Raw genomic sequence first — 22899 nt, 5'->3', positions numbered from 1 at the left:
TCAGTGCCGACTGCCAGCTTTAATTCAGGTAAACCGTTTAGAAATTACAGCACTTTTTGTACATTTGAACTTTTAGGCAACCAAAAGTATTTAGACAAATTAACTTATATGTATTAAAGTAGTGGAAAGTTTCGTATAATATTTCTATCACACAATAACAACGACAAGCTTGTAAATTAAACTTGTTGCTGTTTGTTTTGGTTTCAGATTTTCTGTTGTTGTGGCCAATAGAAATTAAAATGATTAATAATGTATTGCGTCATTTTTGTGTCACTTAAAAGAACTACAACAACAACAAAAACTGGTCAAATACTGTATGGTGGGACATATGCACCAAATACAGCGAAGTACTTTGTGTACTTTGAGTCAGATCTTTTGAGGTTATATATATAAAATGTGACTGTGGTCTAAAACAGGGTTTTACAATTCAGTTATTTCTTATTTTCAGGTTATTATCTAACAAATAATCTGAAGTTACGTTTTGACAATCAACACATTCAAGCGTTTACTTTTAGGATATATGTCACATTTTTAAAAACAAAATACTACAATATGTATTACAAAAAAAAATACTACATTTCCAGAGGTGTCTCTTGGTTATCTGTCCCTCTTACAGCAACCACTGTTTATCAGTTCCGTTTATCGGTTCCGTTTATTGATTCTGGCTTCTTTGGAAAATACCTGCGAGAACATAAAAATAAAAAAAACAGAAATACTGTTTATGAAATGTTACATAACATTTGTTAAGCAACATCTACCAGGGTTGGGGTTAATTTAATTTCAATAAAACATTTTTAATTAAGTTATACTTTTAAATGAATTAAATAAGACATCGTATTTCAGTTTACTTCCTGAATTGACAAGGACATTATGAAATTGACCCCCAACCCTGATACATTACAATGACCGTTATCACCTGAACATCATAATAATGACGTACCTTCTACAACAGGTCAGTATCACAAACAAGATGGCCACACCACCAACCACAGCTATTACTGCAGAGATTACTGAGACTGTAGACAGGGAGGACAGGTCCAGGTCTGGAACACACCACGAACAAACAAAACAAACACTTGTTCATGTGTTTATTAAGGACTCTATTCAATCTGTTGTACTAAAGTGTTGCCAAATATAAAAAAGTTATTTCTGATGGCCAGACACATTAGTATTGACTAACATCTGATGGCCAGACACATTAGTATTGACTAACATCTGATGGCCAGACACATTAGTATTGACTAACATCTGATGGCCAGACATCTGATGGCCAGACACATTAGTATTGACTAACATCTGATGGCCAGACATCTGATGGCCAGACACATTAGTATTGACTAACATCTGATGGCCAGACACCTGATGGCCAGACACATTAGTATTGACTAACATCTGATGGCCAGACACATTAGTATTGACTAACATCTGATGGCCAGACACATTAGTATTGACTAACATCTGATGGCCAGACATCTGATGGCCATACACATTAGTATTGACTAACATCTGATGGCCAGACACATTAGTATTGACTAACATCTGATGGCCAGACACATTAGTATTGACTAACATCTGATGGCCAGACACATTAGTATTGACTAACATCTGATGGCCAGACATCTGATGGCCAGACACATTAGTATTGACTAACATCTGATGGCCAGACACCTGATGGCCAGACACATTAGTATTGACTAACATCTGATGGCCAGACACATTAGTATTGACTAACATCTGATGGCCAGACATCTGATGGCCATACACATTAGTATTGACTAACATCTGATGGCCAGACACATTAGTATTGACTAACATCTGATGGCCAGACACATTAGTATTGACTAACATCTGATGGCCAGACACATTAGTATTGACTAACATCTGATGGCCAGACACATTAGTATTGACTAACATCTGATGGCCAGACACATTAGTATTGACTAACATCTGATGGCCAGACACATTAGTATTGACTAACATCTGATGGCCAGACATCTGATGGCCAGACACATTAGTATTGACTAACATCTGATGGCCAGACATTAGTATTGACTAACATCTGATGGCCAGACACATTAGTATTGACTAACATCTGATGGCCAGACATCTGATGGCCAGACACATTAGTATTGACTAACATCTGATGGCCAGACACATTAGTATTGACTAACATCTGATGGCCAGACACATTAGTATTGACTAACATCTGATGGCCAGACATCTGATGGCCAGACACATTAGTATTGACTAACATCTGATGGCCACATTAGACACATCTGATGGCCAGACACATTAGTATTGACTAACATCTGATGGCCAGACACATTAGTATTGACTAACATCTGATGGCCAGACACATTAGTATTGACTAACATCTGATGGCCAGACATCTGATGGCCAGACACATTAGTATTGACTAACATCTGATGGCCAGACACATTAGTATTGACTAAAATCTGATGGCCAGACACATTAGTATTGACTAACATCTGATGGCCAGACACATTAGTATTGACTAACATCTGATGGCCAGACATCTGATGGCCAGACACATTAGTATTGACTAACATCTGATGGCCAGACATCTGATGGCCAGACACATTAGTATTGACTAACATCTGATGGCCAGACATCTGATGGCCAGACACATTAGTATTGACTAACATCTGATGGCCAGACACATTAGTATTGACTAACATCTGATGGCCAGACACATTAGTATTGACTAACATCTGATGGTCAGGCACATCTGATGGCCAGACACATTAGTATTGACTAAAATCTGATGGCCAGACACATTAGTATTGACTAACATCTGATGGCCAGACACATTAGTATTGACTAACATCTGATGGCCAGACACATTAGTATTGACTAACATCTGATGGCCAGACATCTGATGGCCAGACACATTAGTATTGACTAACATCTGATGGCCAGACATCTGATGGTCAGGTACATTAGTATTGACTAACATCTGATGGCCAGACACATTAGTATTGACTAACATCTGATGGCCAGACACATTAGTATTGACTAACATCTGATGGCCAGCCACATTAGTATTGACTAACATCTGATGGTCAGGTACATTAGTATTGACTAACATCTGATGGCCAGACACATTAGTATTGACTAACATCTGATGGCCAGACACATTAGTATTGACTAACATCTGATGGCCAGACACATTAGTATTGACTAACATCTGATGGCCAGACACATTAGTATTGACTAACATCTGATGGCCAGACACATTAGTATTGACTAACATCTGATGGCCAGACACATTAGTATTGACTAACATCTGATGGCCAGACACATTAGTATTGACTAACATCTGATGGCCAGACACCTAAGACATATAATTTATAGAAGATGTGTAGAACGTAAATAAGATGTATAGAGTATAGAATGTATATATGTATAGGATGCATAGATGTATAGAAGAAGTATACAATGTATAGATGTATATAGATACATAGAATATATATATGTATAGGATGCATAGATGTATATAGAATGTTTATATGTATAGAATACATAGATGTATAGAATATGTATACAATGTTTAGATGTATATAGATACATAGAATGTATATATGTATAGGATGCATAGATGTCTATATGTATAGAATACATAGATGTATAGAAGAATTATACAATGTATAGATGTGTATAGATACATATAATGTATATATGTATAGGATGCATAGATGTATACGATGTATAGAATGTATAGAGTATATAGATGCATAGGTGCATAGAATGCATAGAATGTATAGAATGTGTATAGAATGTATAGAATGTGCATAGAATGTATATAAGGTGTATAGAATGCATAGAAGATGTATACAATGTATAGATGTATAGAGTATATAGATGCATAGATGCAGAATGTATATATGTATAGAAATTATAGATGTATTGAATGTATAGAGGTATAGAATGTATAGATGGTACAGATGTATATAATGTGTAGAATGTATAGACGTATATAATGTATAGATGTATAGAATGTTTTGATTATATAGACGTATAGAATGTATAGACATTTAGAATGTATAGATGTTTAGAATGTATATATGTTTAGAATGTATAGATTATATAAATGTTTAGAATGTATAGATTATATAAATGTATAGTATGAATAGATTGTATAGACATTTAGAATGTATATATGTTTAGAATGTATAGATTATATTAATGTATAGTATGACTAGATTATATAGATGTATAGTATGAATAGATTATATAGAATGTATAGATTATATAAATGTATAGTATGAATAGATTATATAAATGTATAGTATGAATAGATTGTATAGACATTTAGAATGTATGTATGTTTAGAATGTATAGATTATATTAATGTATAGTATGACTAGATTATATAGATGTATAGTATGAATATATTATATAGAATGTATAGATTATATTAATGTATAGTATGAATATAGTAGTATATAGTATATATAGATTATATAGATTATAGATTATATAGATTATATAGACGATTATATAGACGATTATATAGACGTATAGAATGTATAGATTATATAGATGTATAGTATGAATAGATGTATAGAATGTATAGATTATATAGATGTATAGTATGAATAGATTATATAGATGTATGAATTATATAGATGTATAGATTATATAGATGTGTAGATTATATAGATGTATAGTATGAATGGATTATATAGATGTATAGTATGAATAGATGTATAGAATGTATAGATTATATAGATGTATAGTATGAATAGATTATGTAGATGTATAGTATGAATAGATTATATAGATGTGTAGATTATATAGATGTATATATGTATAGATTATATAGATGTATAGTATGAATGGATTATATAGATGTATAGAATGGATAGATTATATAAATGTATAGTATGAATAGATTATATAAATGTATAGTATGAATAGATTATATGTATAGAATGTATAGATTATATAAATGTATAGTATGAATAGATTATATAGATGTATAGAATGTATAGATTATATAGATGTATAGTACGAATAGATTATGTATAGAATGTATAGATTATATGTATAGAATGTATAGATTATATAAATGTATAGTATGAATGGATTATATAGATGTATAGTATGAATAGATTATATAGATGTATAGAATGTATAGATTATATAGATGTATAGATTGTATAGATTATATAGATGTATAGAATGTATAGATTACATAGATGTATAGTATGAATAGATTATATAGATGTGTAGTATGAATGGATTATATAGATGTATAGAATGAATAGATTATATAGATGTATAGAATGTATAGATTATATAGATGTATAGTATGAATAGATGTATAGGATGTATAGATTATATAGATGTATAGAATGAATAGATTATATAAATGTATAGTATGAATAGATTATATAGATGTATAGAATGAATAGATTATATAAATGTATAGAATGTATAGATTATATAGATGTATAGTATGAATAGATTATATAGATGTATAGATTATATAGATGTATAGTATGAATAGATTATATAGATGTATAGTATGAATATATGTATAGAATGTATAGATTATATAGATGTATAGTATGAATAGATTAGATAGATGTATAGAATGAATAGATGTATAGTATGAATAGATTATATTGATGTATAGTATGAATAGATGTATAGAATGTATAGATTATATAGATGTATAGTATGAATAGATTATGTAGATGTATAGTATGAATAGATTATATAGATGTGTAGATTATATAGATGTATATATGTATAGATTATATAGATGTATAGTATGAATGGATTATATAGATGTATAGAATGGATAGATTATATAAATGTATAGTATGAATAGATTATATAAATGTATAGTATGAATAGATTGTATAGATGTATAGTACGAATAGATTATGTATAGAATGTATAGATTATATGTATAGAATGTATAGATTATATAAATGTATAGTATGAATGGATTATATAGATGTATAGTATGAATAGATTATATAGATGTATAGAATGTATAGATTATATAAATGTATAGTATGAATAGATTATATAGATGTATAGAATGTATAGATTGTATAGATGTATAGTACGAATAGATTATGTATAGAATGTATAGATTATATGTATAGAATGTATAGATTATATAAATGTATAGTATGAATGGATTATATAGATGTATAGTATGAATAGATTATATAGATGTATAGAATGTATAGATTATATAGATGTATAGATTGTATAGATTATATAGATGTATAGAATGTATAGATTACATAGATGTATAGTATGAATAGATTATATAGATGTGTAGTATGAATGGATTATATAGATGTATAGAATGAATAGATTATATAGATGTATAGAATGTATAGATTATATAGATGTATAGTATGAATAGATGTATAGGATGTATAGATTATATAGATGTATAGAATGAATAGATTATATAAATGTATAGTATGAATAGATTATATAGATGTATAGAATGAATAGATTATATAAATGTATAGAATGTATAGATTATATAGATGTATAGTATGAATAGATTATATAGATGTATAGATTATATAGATGTATAGTATGAATAGATTATATAGATGTATAGTATGAATAGATGTATAGAATGTATAGATTATATAGATGTATAGTATGAATAGATTAGATAGATGTATAGAATGAATAGATGTATAGTATGAATAGATTATATTGATGTATAGTATGAATAGATGTATAGAATGTATAGATTATATAGATGTATAGAATGAATAGATTATATAGATGTATAGTATGAATAGATTATATAGATGTATAGATTATATAGATGTATAGTATGAATAGATTAGATAGATGTATAGTATGAATAGATGTATAGAATGTATAGATTATATTGATGTATAGTATGAATAGATTATATAGATGTATAGTATGAATAGATTATATAGATGTATAGTATGAATAGATTATATAGATGTATAGATTATATAGATGTATAGTATGAATAGATTAGATAGATGTATAGTATGAATAGATTATATGTGTAGTATGTATAAATTATATAAATGTATAGTATGAATAGATTCTATGTATAGAATGTATAGATTATATAGATGTATATATGTATAGATTATATAGATGTATAGTATGAATAGATGTATAGAATGAATAGATTATATAGATGTATAGTATGAATAGATTATATAGATGTATAGTATGAATAGATTATATAGATGTATAGATTATATAGATGTATAGTATGAATAGATTAGATAGATGTATAGTATGAATAGATTATATGTGTAGTATGTATAAATTATATAGATGTATAGTATGAATAGATTATATGTGTAGTATGTATAAATTATATAGATGTATAGTATGAATAGATTCTATAGATGTATAGAATTTTCTACCTGTGCACATATATGACCCAGGTGTGTTGAAGCAGTCCGTGTTTTGGGGGCACGGGGTTGGCTGATCGGCACACTCATCGACATCTACAGCAAATCAGTCAGAATACAAAAGTAAAGACATGCATGTCGACTGTAGTGCCTTAATTAAAATCTCTCTCTCACACACACACACACACACACACACACACACACACACACACACACACACACACACACACACACACACACACACACACACACACACACACACCCCTCCAGCCCACTCCCTACCGTGGCAGATTGGGGGAGCAGGACTCCATTGATAGCTGTTGGGGTCACAGGTCACAGAGGATGGACCAATCAGCTGATAGCCTGGACCACACTGGTAGTAGATGACGGAGTCACAGAGCAGAGAGAAGCCTGACTGTAACCTGGGGATTGGACCACAACTGGGATCTAGGAGGGAGGAAGGGGGAGGAGGGAGGAGGAGGAAAGGGGAGGAGGTAGGAGGAGGAAGGGAGGGAGGGGGAGGAGGGGGGAGTAAGTACAGTGATAACCTAATGATGATGAGGTCACAGTAGAGAGAAGCCTGTCTGTAACCTGGGGACTGAACCACACCTGAGGAGGTCAGATGAAAGTCAACAGCCTGTTGGAGAGGAGCGGACTGAGCAAGGCTCTGCACAGAATCACTGATCTACTAAATACATGTATCTTGCATACCATGTAGTTGCTAGATTCCTTTACTGACTCCCATGTCCAATCTCTATCCTTTCCCTCCCTCTTTCTCTACCTGTGTCTGGTTCCATCCAATCAGAGAGGTTAGGGTGAGGGATGAGGGTTAGGAGAATAGTACCTGTGTCAGGCTCCTTCCAGGCAGAGAGGTTAAGGTGAGGGATGAGGGTTAGGAGAATAGTACCTGTGTCAGGCTCCTTCCAGGCAGAGAGGTTAAGGTGAGGGATGAGGGTTAGGAGAATAGTACCTGTGTCAGGCTCCTTCCAGACAGAGAGGTTAAGGTGAGGGATGAGGGTTAGGAGAATAGTACCTGTGTCAGGCTCCTTCCAGGCAGAGAGGTTAAGGTGAGGGATGAGGGTTAGGAGAATAGTACCTGTGTCAGGCTCCTTCCAGGCAGAGAGGTTAAGGTGAGGGATGAGGGTTAGGAGAATAGTACCTGTGTCAGGCTCCTTCCAGGCAGAGAGGTTAAGGTGAGGGATGAGGGTTAGGAGAATAGTACCTGTGTCAGGCTCCTTCCAGGCAGAGAGGTTAAGGTGAGGGATGAGGGTTAGGAGAATAGTACCTGTGTCAGGCTCCTTCCAGGCAGAGGTTAAGGTGAGGGATGAGGGTTAGGAGAATAGTACCTGTGTCAGGCTCCTTCCAGGCAGAGAGGTTAAGGTGAGGGATGAGGGTTAGGAGAATAGTACCTGTGTCAGGCTCCTTCCAGGCAGAGAGGTTAAGGTGAGGGATGAGGGTTAGGAGAATAGTACCTGTGTCAGGCTCCTTCCAGGCAGAGAGGTTAAGGTGAGGGATGAGGGTTAGGAGAATAGTACCTGTGTCAGGCTCCTTCCAGGCAGAGAGGTTAAGGTGAGGGATGAGGGTTAGGAGAATAGTACCTGTGTCAGGCTCCTTCCAGGCAGAGAGGTTAAGGTGAGGGATGAGGGTTAGGAGAATAGTACCTGTGTCAGGCTCCTTCCAGGCAGAGAGGTTAAGGTGAGGGATGAGGGTTAGGAGAATAGTACCTGTGTCAGGCTCCTTCCAGGCAGAGAGGTTAAGGTGAGGGATGAGGGTTAGGAGAATAGTACCTGTGTCAGGCTCCTTCCAGGCAGAGAGGTTAAGGTGAGGGATGAGGGTTAGGAGAATAGTACCTGTGTCAGGCTCCTTCCAGGCAGAGAGGTTAAGGTGAGGGATGAGGGTTAGGAGAATAGTACCTGTGTCAGGCTCCTTCCAGGCAGAGAGGTTAAGGTGAGGGATGAGGGTTAGGAGAATAGTACCTGTGTCAGGCTCCTTCCAGGCAGAGGTTAAGGTGAGGGATGAGGGTTAGGAGAATAGTACCTGTGTCAGGCTCCTTCCAGGCAGAGAGGTTAAGGTGAGGGATGAGGGTTAGGAGAATAGTACCTGTGTCAGGCTCCTTCCAGGCAGAGAGGTTAAGGTGAGGGATGAGGGTTAGGAGAATAGTACCTGTGTCAGGCTCCTTCCAGGCAGAGAGGTTAAGGTGAGGGATGAGGGTTAGGAGAATAGTACCTGTGTCAGGCTCCTTCCAGGCAGAGGTTAAGGTGAGGGATGAGGGTTAGGAGAATAGTACCTGTGTCAGGCTCCTTCCAGGCAGAGAGGTTAAGGTGAGGGATGAGGGTTAGGAGAATAGTACCTGTGTCAGGCTCCTTCCAGGCAGAGAGGTTAAGGTGAGGGATGAGGGGGTGGCTGCAGGCCAGCATGTCTTCTGGGCTGACCGTACGGCTGAATGGGTCGGAGGGAACTCGTGTGATGTGCGTGTTGTCACAGATGATACGTGACAGGGACACGGTGTGAAGCTGAGCTCTCTGGGTGCTGGTGAACACAGCCTCTCTCTCCCACCAGAACCTGACAGAGGGGGAGAGGTTACTGGGTAGACAGACATACTGTAGGGCCGATTCAAAACAGACACATTGGCTGGGCAGCATCTCAGACATACACTGAGTGTACAAAACATTAGGAACACCTTCCTAATATTGAGTTGCACCCCCTTTTGCCCTCAGAACAGCCTCAGTTTGCTGTGGAAAGCGTTCTACAGGGATGCTGGTCCATGTTGACTCCAATGCTTCCCACAGTTGTGTCAAGTTGGCTTGGTGGACCATTCTTGATACACATGGGTAACTGTTGAGCGTGAAAAACCCAGCAGTGTTGAAGTTCTTGACACTGAAACCGATGCGCCTGGCACCTACTACCATACCCGGTTCAAAGGCACTTAAATATTTTGTCTTGCCCATTCACCCTCTGAATGGCACACATACACAATCCATGTCTCAATTGTCTCAAGGTTTAACAATCCTTTAACCTGTCTCTTCCCTTCATCTACATTGATTGAAGTGGATTTAACAGGTGACATCAATAAGGGATCATAGTTTTCACCTGGATTCACCTGGTCAGTCTGTCATGGAAAGAGCAGGTGTTCATAATGTTTTTCCCACTAAGTGTAGATGGTCATGAGATTCATGTATTTTGGGAAATTATCAATATACAATGTATTCATTCAAACAATTTATATTGCAAACCCTCGTCTTAAGGCCAGGACTCAATCCGGTCTGCGGACGATCCGCGTTGCAGCGCGGGTCACATTTAAAGGTAATTTCCGATTGACCCGGCATTTGCAGCATTTACTTCGACTGTGATCTCTATGACAGCGGTAACAATGACTTTAAATGGAGCCTTAAAGGGCCGATCGGAGTTACAACCTTGTAACACCTCGTTGTGAGAGTGTTGCTGTGTGCAGAGGGTCCCAGGTTGGAGCCCAGCTTGGGGTAGAACAGCGATGGAAGCCTTACTGTTACACAATAAGAGTCAAACCACCGTCTCATCTCACCTGTCTCCGTCTCTCAGTGCTCTGAACTGCTTGGCCAGTAGACAGGCCAGGAGGGGTCCCACCCGGCCCCCAGGTAGAGGAGGCTCTGAGATGGCCCCCACCCATACGTCGATGTTCTGGGACGTCCCGTACAACAACAGGAACTTCTCAGCCAGACCAGGGTTACCCAGGATACCTGCCAGGTCAGAGGTCAGACGAACGTGATGGAAATACGTTGGAACACATTTCCCCCCCCCCCCCCCCTATATTATCCTTTGTGGTTTTAAATGTAGTAGGGTGCATTGTATACACGTATGTGTTAGGAATTATGAGGACCACGAGGAAAACAACAGCTGTGTATACAAATATGAAAACAAGTTCTCAATGAGATTGGCTAGAATGTATTTTTTAATTTTTTATATAATGATCAAATATTCTGTTTCTCTATCTACCTGCAAGGTCAGAGGTGGTGTTGGGAACAGAGAGGCCACAGAACCCACGCCACGAGCTGTAACCTGGCAGAGCAGGAAGTAGGGGAAGGAGAGATTGATGGAGGGATAGATAGAAGAAGAGGGGTAGAAGAATGAAGAAAATAAATGGATAATAAAAGAACAACAAGGATACTTCTAGATGGGCCATCTTCTAACATGTGAGTTTGAGAACAAGGATACTTCCAGATGGGCCGTCTTCTAACATGTGAGTTTGAGAACAAGGATACTTCCAGATGGGTCGTCTTCTAACATGTATGTTTGAGAACAAGGATACTTCCAGATGGCCATCTTCTAACATGTGAGTTTGAGAACAAGGATACTTCCAGATGGGCCGTCTTCTAACATGTGAGTTTGAGAACAAGGATACTTCCAGTTGGGCCGTCTTCTAACATGTGAGTTTGAGAACAAGGATACTTCCAGATGGGCCATCTTCTAACATGTGAGTTTGAGAGTATACTATAAGTACTGTATACTGTTTAATATAACCAGCCGGGACCAGGTAGGCCTGTACTAATATAGTATTGTAGTATAATATTATAGTACTAATATTACCAGGCAGGCCATGGTCTATATAATATAGTAATATAGTACTAATATTACCAGGCAGGCCGTGGTCTATATAATATAGTAATATAGTACTAATATTACCAGGCAGGCCGTGGTCTATATAATATAGTACTAATATTACCAGGCAGGCCATGATCTATATAATATAGTACTAATATTACCAGGCAGGCCGTGGTCTATATAATATAGTACTAATATTACCAGGCAGGCCATGGTTTATATAATATAGTACTAATATTACCAGGCAGGCCATGATCTATATAATATAGTACTAATATTACCAGGCAGGCCATGGTCTATATAATATAGTACTAATATTACCAGGCAGGCCATGGTCTATATAATATAGTAATATACATCAGGAGAAAAAAGGATACCCATGGGCCATCTTCTAACATATAGTACTAATATTACCAGGCAGGCCATGGTCTATATAATATAGTACTAATATTACCAGGCAGGCCATGATCTATATAATATAGTACTAATATTACCAGGCAGGCCATGGTCTATATAATATAGTAATATAGTACTAATATTACCAGGCAGGCCATGGTCTATATAATATAGTAATATAGTACTAATATTACCAGGCAGGCCGTGGTCTATATAATATAGTAATATAGTACTAATATTACCAGGCAGGCCATGATCTATATAATATAGTACTAATATTACCAGGCAGGCCATGGTCTATATAATATAGTACTAATATTACCAGGCAGGCCATGGTCTATATAATATAGTAATATAGTACTAATATTACCAGGCAGGCCATGGTCTATATAATATAGTAATATAGTACTAATATTACCAGGCAGGCCATGATCTATATAATATAGTACTAATATTACCAGGCAGGCCATGGTCTATATAATATAGTAATATAGTACTAATATTACCAGGCAGGCCATGGTCTATATAATATAGTAATATAGTACTAATATTACCAGGCAGGCCATGATCTATATAATATAGTACTAATATTACCAGGCAGGCCATGGTCTATATAATATAGTAATATGGTACTAATATTACCAGGCAGGCCGTGGTCTATATAATATAGTAATATAGTACTAATATTACCAGGCAGGCCATGATCTATATAATATAGTACTAATATTACCAGGCAGGCCATGGTCTATATAATATAGTACTAATATTACCAGGCAGGCCATGGTCTATATAATATAGTAATATAGTACTAATATTACCAGGCAGGCCATGGTCTATATAATATAGTAATATAGTACTAATATTACCAGGCAGGCCATGATCTATATAATATAGTACTAATATTACCAGGCAGGCCATGGTCTATATAATATAGTAATATAGTACTAATATTACCAGGCAGGCCATGGTCTATATAATATAGTAATATAGTACTAATATTACCAGGCAGGCCGTGGTCTCGACCCCGCTGCAGGTTGAGGGCACCCAGGTCTAGTGGCATCCCACCCTGGGCCTGGAACAGTCTCTCAGTTAGCTCCTCAACCATCATCTGGCCTGGCATCTGGAGCTTGGCTGGGGAAAGGAGGAGGCCACGCAGCACTGGGTCTATACCACCTGAGAGAGGTGGGATAGAGGTGGGAGAGAGAGAGGAGAGAGGTGAAAAGAGGTGAGGGAGAGAGAGAAGAGGTGGGGGAGAGAGAGAGGAGGATGAGAGGTGGAGAAGAGAGATGAGAGGGGGGACAGGGGTGGATGAGAGGTGGGAGAGAGGGAGGACAGCGGTAGATGAGAGGTGAGAGATGTGGGAGAGAGGCAGGGAGAGAGAGTTGGGGGAGAGAGAGGTGAGAGTTGGGGGAGAGGGAGTTGGGGGAGAGAGGAGAGAGAAGTGGGGGGATAGAGGTGGGGGAGAGAGATGAGAGGTTTAATAATGCAGACATATTTTGACTTCCGTCCATGTCATTGTCTGCATCATTTCCAATCCCCCATATATACAGTGTAGAATACACAGTGCATTCAACGTATTCAGATCCCTTAACTTCTTTCACATTTTGTTACATTACAGCCTTATTCTAAAATTCATTAAATATTATTTTTCCTCATCAATCTACACACAATACCCCATGATGACATCACAATACCCCATGATGACATCACAATACCCCATGATGACAAAGCAAAAAACAGGTTTTTAGACATTTTGGCAAATGTATAGAAAAAAAACAACATAAAAATACACACAGGTAGATACAGTTGAAGTCGGAAGTTTACATACACCTTGCCAACTAAATTTAAACTCAGTTTTTCACAATTCCTGACATTTAATGCTAGTAAAAATTCCCTGTTTTAGGTCAGTTAGGATCACCACTTTATTTTAAGAATGTGAAATGTCAGAATAATTGTAGAGAGAATGATTTATTTCAGCTTTTATTTCTTTTATCACATTCCCAGTGGGTCAGAAGTTTACATGCTACCAAATACTAATTGAGTGTATTGCCTTTAAATTGTTTAACATGGGTCAAACGTTTCGGGGAGCCTTCCACAAGCTTCCCACAATAGGTTTGGTGAATTTTGGCCCATTCCTCCTGACAGAGCTGGTGTAACTGAGTCAGGTTTGTAGGCCTCCTTGCTCGCACACGCTTTTTCAGTTCTGCCCACACATTTTTTATGGGATTGAGGTTAGGGCTTTGTGATGGCCATTCCAATACCTTGACTTTGTTGTCCTTAAGCCATTTTGCCACAGCTTTGGAAGTATGCTTGGGGTCATTTTCCATTTGGAAGACCCATTTGCGAGTTTTAACTTCCTGACTGATGTCTTAAGATGTTGCTTCAATATATCCACATAATTTTCCTTGCTCATGATGCCATTTATTTTGTGAAGCGCACCAGTCCCTCCTGCAGCAAAGCACCCCCACAACATGTTGCTGCCACCCCGTGCTTCATGGTTGGGATGGTGTTCTTCGGTTTGCAAGCCTCCCCCTTTTCCTCCAAACATAACGATGGTCAGTTGCAAACCGTAATCTGGCTTTTTTATGGCGGTTTTGGAGCAGTGGCTTCTTCCTTGCTGAGCGGCCTTTCAGGTTATGTTGATATAGGACTCGTTTTACTGTGGATATAGATACTTTTGTACCCGTTTCCTCCAGCATCTTCACAAGGTCCTTTGCTGTTGTTCTGGGATTGATTTACACTTTTCGCACCAAAGTACGTTCATCTCTAGGAGACAGAACACGTCTCCTTCCTGAGCGGTATGACGGCTGCGTGGTCCCATGGTGTTTATACTTGCGTACTATTGTTTGTACAGATGAACGTGGTACCTTCAGGCATTTTGAAATTGCTCCCAAGGATGAACCAGACTTGTGGAGGTCTACAATTTTTTTCTGAGGTCTTGTCTGATTTCTCTGGATTTTCCCATGTTGTCAAGCAAAGAGGCAGTGAGTTTAAAGGTAGGCCTTGAAATACATCCAGAGGTACACCTCCAATTGATTCAAATTATGTCAATTAGCCTATCAGAAGCTTCTAAAGCCATGACATCATTTTCTGGAATTTTCCAAGCTGTTTGAAGGCACAGTCAACTTAGTGTTTGTAAACTTCTGATCCACTGGAATTGTGATACTGTGAACTATAAGTGAAATAATCTGTCTGTAAACAATTGTTGGAAAAATGACTTGTGTCATGCACACAGTAGATGTCCTAACCGACTTGCCAAAACTATAGTTTGTTAACAAGACGTGTGGAGTGGTTGAAAAACGTGTTGTAATGTCTCCAACCTAAGTATATGTAAACTTCTGACTTCAACTGTACATATTTTGGTTTCTGATGAGGTGATACCAATGAGCTCATGAGGCATTTATAAAAAGTAATATTCTTCAAGAATCAATGGGTACATACACTACCGTTCAAAAGTTTGGGGTCACTTAGAAATGTCCTTGTTTTTGAAAGAAAAGCAAACATTTTTGTCCATCAATTTTTGTCCAGCTGAAAACTGTTGTTCTGTATCAGCATTTGTGGGTTTGATTACAGGCTCAAAATGACCAGAAGCAAGGAACTGTCCTCTGAAACTCGTCAGTCTATTCTTGTTCTGAGAAATGAAGGCTATTCCATGCGAGAAATTGCCAAGAAACTGAAGATTTCGTACAACGCTGTGTACTACTCTCTTCACAGAACAGCGTAAACTGGCTCTAACCAGAATAGAAAGAGGAGTGGGAGGCCCCGGTGCACAACTGAGCAAGAGGACAAGTACATTGGAGTGTCTAGTCTGAGAAACAGATGCCTCACAAGTCCTCAACTGGCAGCTTCAATAAATAGTACCCACAAAACACCAGTCTCAACGTCAACAGTGAAGAGGCGACTCCAGGATGCTGGCCTTCTAGGCAGAGTTGCAAAGAAAAAGCCATATCTCAGACTGGCCAATAAAAATAAAAGATTAAGATGGAGAAAAAGAACACAGACACTGGACAGAGGAAGATTGCCTAGAAGGCCAGCATCTCGGAGTTGCCTTTTCGCTGCAACTCCCCAACGGGCTTGGGAGATGAAGGTCGAGTCATGCTTCCTCCGAAACATGACCCGCCAAGTCACGCTTCTTAACACCCACCCACTTAACTCAGAACCAGCTGCACCAATGTGTCGGAGGAAACACCATTCAACTGATGACCAATGTCAGACTGCAGGCGCCTGGCCCACCACAAGGAGTCGCTAGAGCGCAAAGAGCCAAGTAAAGCCCCCCCCGGCCAAACCCTCCCTGGGTCTGTAGTGCCTTAGACCGCTGCGCCACTTGTGAAGCCGATAAACATATTCTATTGTTATTTACAATAAAAGTGACTCCAAAATGACACAATACATTATTTACCATTAATTTCTATTGGGCACAAAATCATCTGAAGCACATCCAAAACAAACAGCAAATGTATCCAACAAATTTGTTGTCACAAGCTTGATGTACTCATTGCGTGCTATGAATATGGGACCAAATACTTTGTCCTTACTTTAATACACATATAAGTGAATTTGACCCAATACTTTTAGTCCCCTAAAATGGGGGGATTATGTACAAAAAGTGTTGTAATTTTCACCCTATTGGGATTAAAATACCCTCAAATGAAAGCTGACGGTCTGCACTTTAACCTCATAGTCATTGTATCATTTCATACCAAAGTCCCGGAGTACAGAGACAAAACAACAACAAATAAATTCCCAATACTTTTGGAGCTCACTGTATGTGGTCATTTGACATACTTTTGTTTAATGCACTGATTTTAAGTCTCTCCGGGTAAGACAAGAGCATCTGCTAAAAACATTAGGTTTTCAGTCCAGCATTAGGCTTAATCTGCATCCGGGAAACTGGCCCTATTTCAATGGATCATTTCTATTGAGAATGCTTTTTAGTCCAGTTCTAGCCTTAATCTATGTCCGGGAAACCAGGCCCTAATTTAAAACGTCTCACCCTCCTGTACGACCCTCCAGGATGCGAAGAGGGAGTGGTGTAGGGGCAGAGGTGGGTGCTGTGGGGCGAGGCTGTACCCGGGGCCCAGGCGGGCCACCATCGGCTGCACGGTGACGTGGGCAAAGCGGAAGGCGGCGGCTGAGAAGACGTTAGCGATGCTGGGGTCAATCTCAGGGTCGTAGCCCTTGTACGGAGGCATCAGGAGGGAGGTGGGGGTCTCACCCAGGACCCTGGGCAAGTAGTGCTCCCAGGTCAGTATCTGAGGGAGGAGGAGATCAGGGGTGAGGCAGTATTCTAATAGTGATCCCAGGTCAGTATCTGAGGGAGGAGGAGATCAGGGGTGAGGCAGTATTCTAATAGTGATCCCAGATCAGTATCTGGGGGAGGGGGAGATCAGGGGTGAGGCAGTATTCTAATAGTGATCCCAGATCAGTATCTGAGGGAGGGGGAGATCAGGGGTGAGGCAGTATTCTAATAGTGATCCCAGATCAGTATCTGAGGGAGGGGGAGATCAGGGGTGAGGCAGTATTCTAATAGTGATCCCAGATCAGTATCTGAGGGAGGGGAGATCAGGGGTGAGGCAGTATTCTAATAGGGATCCCAGATCAGTATCTGAGGGAGGGGGAGATCAGGGGTGAGGCAGTATTCTAATAGTGATCCCAGATCAGTATCTGAGGGAGGGGGAGATCAGGGGTGAGGCAGTATTCTAATAGGGATCCCAGATCAGTATCTGAGGGAGGGGGAGATCAGGGGTGAGGCAGTATTCTAATAGGGATCCCAGATCAGTATCTGAGGGAGGGGGAGATCAGGGGTGAGGCAGTATTCTAATAGTGATCCCAGATCAGTATCTGAGGGAGGAGATCAGGGGTGAGGCAGTGTTCTAACTTTACATCCGTGCCACTGCCTGCCATACAGAAAACAGAAAACACGACACCACGACACAAACAGAAGCACCTAGAACCCAGACCCTGGAGGAGGCTTCACCTGTCTGGGAAACAGAAGCACCTAGAACCCAGACCCTGGAGGAGGCTTCACCTGTCTGGGAAACAGAAGCACCTAGAACCCAGACCCTGGAGGAGGCTTCACCTGTCTGGGAAACAGAAGCACCTAGAACCCAGACCCTGGAGGAGGCTTCACCTGTCTGGGAAACAGAAGCACCTAGAACCCAGACCCTGGAGGAGGCTTCACCTGTCTGGGAAACAGAAGCACCTAGAACCCAGACCCTGGAGGAGGCTTCACCTGTCTGGGAAACAGAAGCACCTAGAACCCAGACCCTGGAGGAGGCTTCACCTGTCTGGGAAACAGAAGCACCTAGAACCCAGACCCTGGAGGAGGCTTCACCTGTCTGGGAAACAGAAGCACCTAGAACCCAGACCCTGGAGGAGGCTTCACCTGTCTGGGAAACAGAAGCACCTAGAACCCAGACCCTGGAGGAGGCTTCACCTGTCTGGGAAACAGAAGCACCTAGAACCCAGACCCTGGAGGAGGCTTCACCTGTCTGGGAAACAGAAGCACCTAGAACCCAGACCCTGGAGGAGGCTTCACCTGTCTGGGAAACAGAAGCACCTAGAACCCAGACCCTGGAGGAGGCTTCACCTGTCTGGGAAACAGAAGTACCTAGAACCCAGACCCTGGAGGAGGCTTCACCTGTCTGGGAAACAGAAGCACCTAGAACCCAGACCCTGGAGGAGGCTTCACCTGTCTGGGAAACAGAAGCACCTAGAACCCAGACCCTGGAGGAGGCTTCACCTGTCTGGGAAACAGAAGCACCTAGAACCCAGACCCTGGAGGAGGCTTCACCTGTCTGGGAAACAGAAGTACCTAGAACCCAGACCCTGGAGGAGGCTTCACCTGTCTGGGAAACAGAAGTACCTAGAACCCAGACCCTGGAGGAGGCTTCACCTGTCTGGGAAACAGAAGTACCTAGAACCCAGACCCTGGAGGAGGCTTCACCTGTCTGGGAAACAGAAGTACCTAGAACCCAGACCCTGGAGGAGGCGTCATCTGTCTGGGAAACAAACACATAGTGTGTGTACCTGGTGGACAGCCCCCATGATCTTCCTGGCCTCCTGGTACAAGGTGTCTGGGCTCCAGTGAGCGTTGAGGAGGTGCAACTCGCTGACCAGCCTGTTGTGTTCCCTCAGGAACAACGTGTGGAGTGCTATCATCCCCAGGTGCTCATTGGCCCGCGAGTCACCTAGACAACAGAATACAGGAAGTTTGACCCATAGACATACAATAACTAGAAGTATTGGTCTGTCACATGTTATGAACCAGTATTGGTCTGTCACATGAATTAAACTATATACTCGCTACATATTCGTCGCCAGACCCACTGGCTCCAGGTCATCTATAAGTCTATGCTAGGTAAAGCTCCGCCTTATCTCAGCTCACTGGTCACGATAACAACACCCACCAGTAGCACACGTTCCAGCAGGTATATCTCACTGATCATCCCCAAAGCCAACACCTCATTTGGCCGCCTTTCCTTCCAGTTCTCTGCTGCCAGTGACTGGAACGAATTGCAAAAAATTGCTGAAGTTGAAGACTTATTTCCCTCACTAACTTTAAGCATCAGCTATCTGAGCAGTTAACCGATCACTGCAGCTGTACATAGTCCATCTGTAAATAGCCCACCTAATCTACCTACCTCATCCCCATATTGTTTTTAATTTACTTTTCTGCTCTTTTGCACATCAGTATCTCTACTTGCACATCATCATCTGCTCATCTATCACTCCAGTGTTAATCTGATAAATTGTAACTATTCGCTCCTATGGCCTATTTATTGCCTACCTCCTCATGCCTTTTACACACACTGTATATAGACTTTCTTTTTTTTCGCTACTGTGTTATTGACTTGTTTATTGTGTTATTGGCTTGTTAATTGGTTACTCTATGTGTAACTCTGTGTTGTCTGTTCACACTGCTATGCTTTATCTTGGCCAGGTCGCAGTTGTAAATGAGAACTCGTTCTCAACTAGCCTACCTGGTTAAATAAAGGTGGGGAAAAAAAACACACACCCCCCCGGTAATGATTAATTAATTATGCTAAATCATGCAAATATAACCTGTCTCTGTATGGCCGTATATATAAGACAACTGCTGGGTCTGCCCAGGCAGAGCTCCTGATTGACATGTGTATTATGGTGCATTGAGTTGGCTGGAACCTCTTCAGATCACTATAAACAATCATTCATATTAAGATTGACTTACAGTGTCCCTGGTGTTGAACTTCCACCACAATCTTTAACCCGAGCTGTGCTACAGTACATTAGCAACGGTCATAGAAATTGTTCAAAGATTTTGAAAACAATTCTAATAAATACAATATAATTCAAATATTGTCTAAATTATAGAGCGTAAAACATTTTACTTGCTTAGACATTATTAATGAATGGAGTGCAGGAATTTTGAATAGTTTGTGTCAAAACAAAGAAAATTATGTGTGCCTCATTTGCATAAACATATGGGATTATTTGCATATATATGAATGAATTAACATACATGGGTGTAATAGGGCTGCAAACCACCAGACACTTTTTCTGTCTACCCTATTAGCACTCATCTGCACTGTCACGACTGCCTCATCATTAATTACTGTTGTTGCCACGTTCTGTTGCATAATTCAACAGGTGTGCCAATAGCAGGACACCATCTGAAGAAAAAAAAAATATTGTAAAAAAAAATTACAATTTAAAAAATGTACACCCATTAAAATAAAAATCATCTTTCTACTCTTTCTTGTGATGTAAGTGTGGAGAAGGTGTGTTAAATCCCTGACTAAGCTTTAGCGTTCATACAGACTCAACTGAAAGACAATGTATCCCATTGAGCCCATGTCAGCCATTAGCGGGGTGTGTGTGACAGGTCGTTGCGAACATCTCCACGGTGGTGACGCTAACGGGGGGGAAACATCAGGCACAAGCAAGAGTATAAAAGAGTCGGGAAGAGTCAAAGGAAAGCAATCAACCCCAGCGAGATTTAAAGTGATAAGTGAATTTTGCATCCCTCAAACACTGCAAATACTGCTGAAAAAGACAGACCCTCAGGTGGGCGGGGCATGCGCGTTGCTATAGAAACATTCTGTATCTAGGCACACAGTTTATAGCAGCAGATAACTAGGTTGTTACAGTAAAGCACTTTGTGAGAGATGTTGCAAAAAGGTATTTATACATTTTTGTTTGTTTGATTGATTGATTGATTTATTGATGGATTGGATTGTAAACATACCTGCTTGGAAACAGGATGTTATATTCTCCTGTTCTGTTGGTGCAGTAGCAGATGTGTCAGAGGCACTTGTGGCTCCGGTGGAGTTGGCCTCAGACCCGCTTCGTGGCCCACAGGGATCCAGGCGTCCCTGTAGGCGAGGCAGGTAGGGCATGTAAGCGAGACCCTGGTCTGAGGCCTGGTCATTGAGGGCCAGAAGACCCAGTGGAGAGGAGTGGTTCCTCAGGGCCGCAGCCATGGGGGAGGAGCTACCGTACACCATACTGGCGTCCACGAATGAGGTGATGGCGTTCAGTTGCTCCCGGTGATGGTGGGGTGTGGCCCCGGTGAAGGCTTCGCTCCCGACACAGCTGGGCGCCGAGCGGAAGAAGGGCATGCAGCTCTGTATACCAGTACGAGGGTCTGACAGCGGGATCTGGGGAGAGGGGAAGGAAGGCATGCAGCTCTGTATACCAGTACGAGGGTCTGACAGCAGGATCTGGGAAGGAAGGCATGCAGCTCTGTATACCAGTACGAGGGTCTGACAGCAGGATCTGGGGAGAGAGGAAGGAAGGCATGCAGCTCTGTATACCAGTACGAGGGTCTGACAGAGGGATCTGGGTAGAGAGGAAGGAAGGCATGCAGCTCTGTATACCAGTACGAGGGTCTGACAGCGGGATCTGGGGAGGAAGGCATGCAGCTCTGTATACCAGTACGAGGGTCTGACAGCAGGATCTGGGGAGGAAGGCATGCAGCTCTGTATACCAGTACGAGGGTCTGACAGCAGGATCTGAGGAGAGAGGAAGAAAGGCATGCAGCTCTGTATACCAGTACGAGGGTCTGACAGCAGGATCTGGGGAGGAAGGCATGCAGCTCTGTATACCAGTACGAGGGTCTGACAGCAGGATCTGGGGAGAGAGAAAGGAAGGCATGCAGCTCTGTATACCAGTACGAGGGTCTGACAGCAGGATCTGGGGAGGAAGGCATGCAGCTCTGTATACCAGTACGAGGGTCTGACAGCAGGATCTGGGGAGGAAGGCATGCAGCTCTGTATACCAGTACGAGGGTCTGACAGCGGGATCTGGGGAGAGAGGAAGGAAGGCATGCAGCTCTGTATACCAGTACGAGGGTCTGACAGCGGGATCTGGGGAGAGGGGAAGGAAGGCATGCAGCTCTGTATACCAGTACGAGGGTCTGACAGCAGGATTTGGGGAGAGAGGAAGGAAGGCATGCAGCTCTGTATACCAGTACGAGGGTCTGACAGCGGGATCTGGGGAGAGGGGAAGGAAGGCATGCAGCTCTGTATACCAG

At 40.6% G+C, this 22899-nt stretch overlaps 1 protein-coding gene across 1 annotated transcript; it reads right to left on the bottom strand.

The window, feature by feature from the left end:
• Nucleotides 1-388: 388 nt before the first annotated feature.
• Nucleotides 389-22882, bottom strand: epx (eosinophil peroxidase). Its single transcript, XM_064960713.1, has 13 exons — nucleotides 22535-22882; nucleotides 22244-22441; nucleotides 21613-22087; nucleotides 19416-19576; nucleotides 17380-17638; nucleotides 13389-13559; nucleotides 11385-11447; nucleotides 10954-11128; nucleotides 9763-9974; nucleotides 7695-7859; nucleotides 7425-7508; nucleotides 941-1043; nucleotides 389-681 (listed from the first exon to the last, which is right to left on the bottom strand). Exons 1-13 carry the CDS (start codon nucleotides 22880-22882, stop codon nucleotides 630-632), a joined length of 2466 nt encoding a protein of 821 aa, XP_064816785.1. The 3' UTR covers nucleotides 389-629.
• Nucleotides 22883-22899: the final 17 nt, after the last annotated feature.

The sequence above is a fragment of the Oncorhynchus masou genome, unplaced genomic scaffold (assembly GCF_036934945.1).
Source record: "Oncorhynchus masou masou isolate Uvic2021 unplaced genomic scaffold, UVic_Omas_1.1 unplaced_scaffold_2340, whole genome shotgun sequence".
Taxonomy (NCBI): Eukaryota; Metazoa; Chordata; class Actinopteri; order Salmoniformes; family Salmonidae; genus Oncorhynchus; species Oncorhynchus masou.
This window is presented reverse-complemented; position numbering and strand designations above follow the sequence as displayed.

Coding starts and splice junctions, on each gene's coding strand:
- epx (XM_064960713.1), bottom strand. CDS start 22,882: ATGCCTTCCTTCCCCTCTCCCCAGATCCCGCTGTCAGACCCTCGTACT. Junction 19,577..21,612: donor AACATCCTGTTTCCAAGCAG/GTATGTTTACAA, acceptor TCTGTTGTCTAG/GTGACTCGCGGGCCAATGAG. Junction 17,639..19,415: donor TCATGGGGGCTGTCCACCAG/GTACACACACTA, acceptor CTCCTCCCTCAG/ATACTGACCTGGGAGCACTA.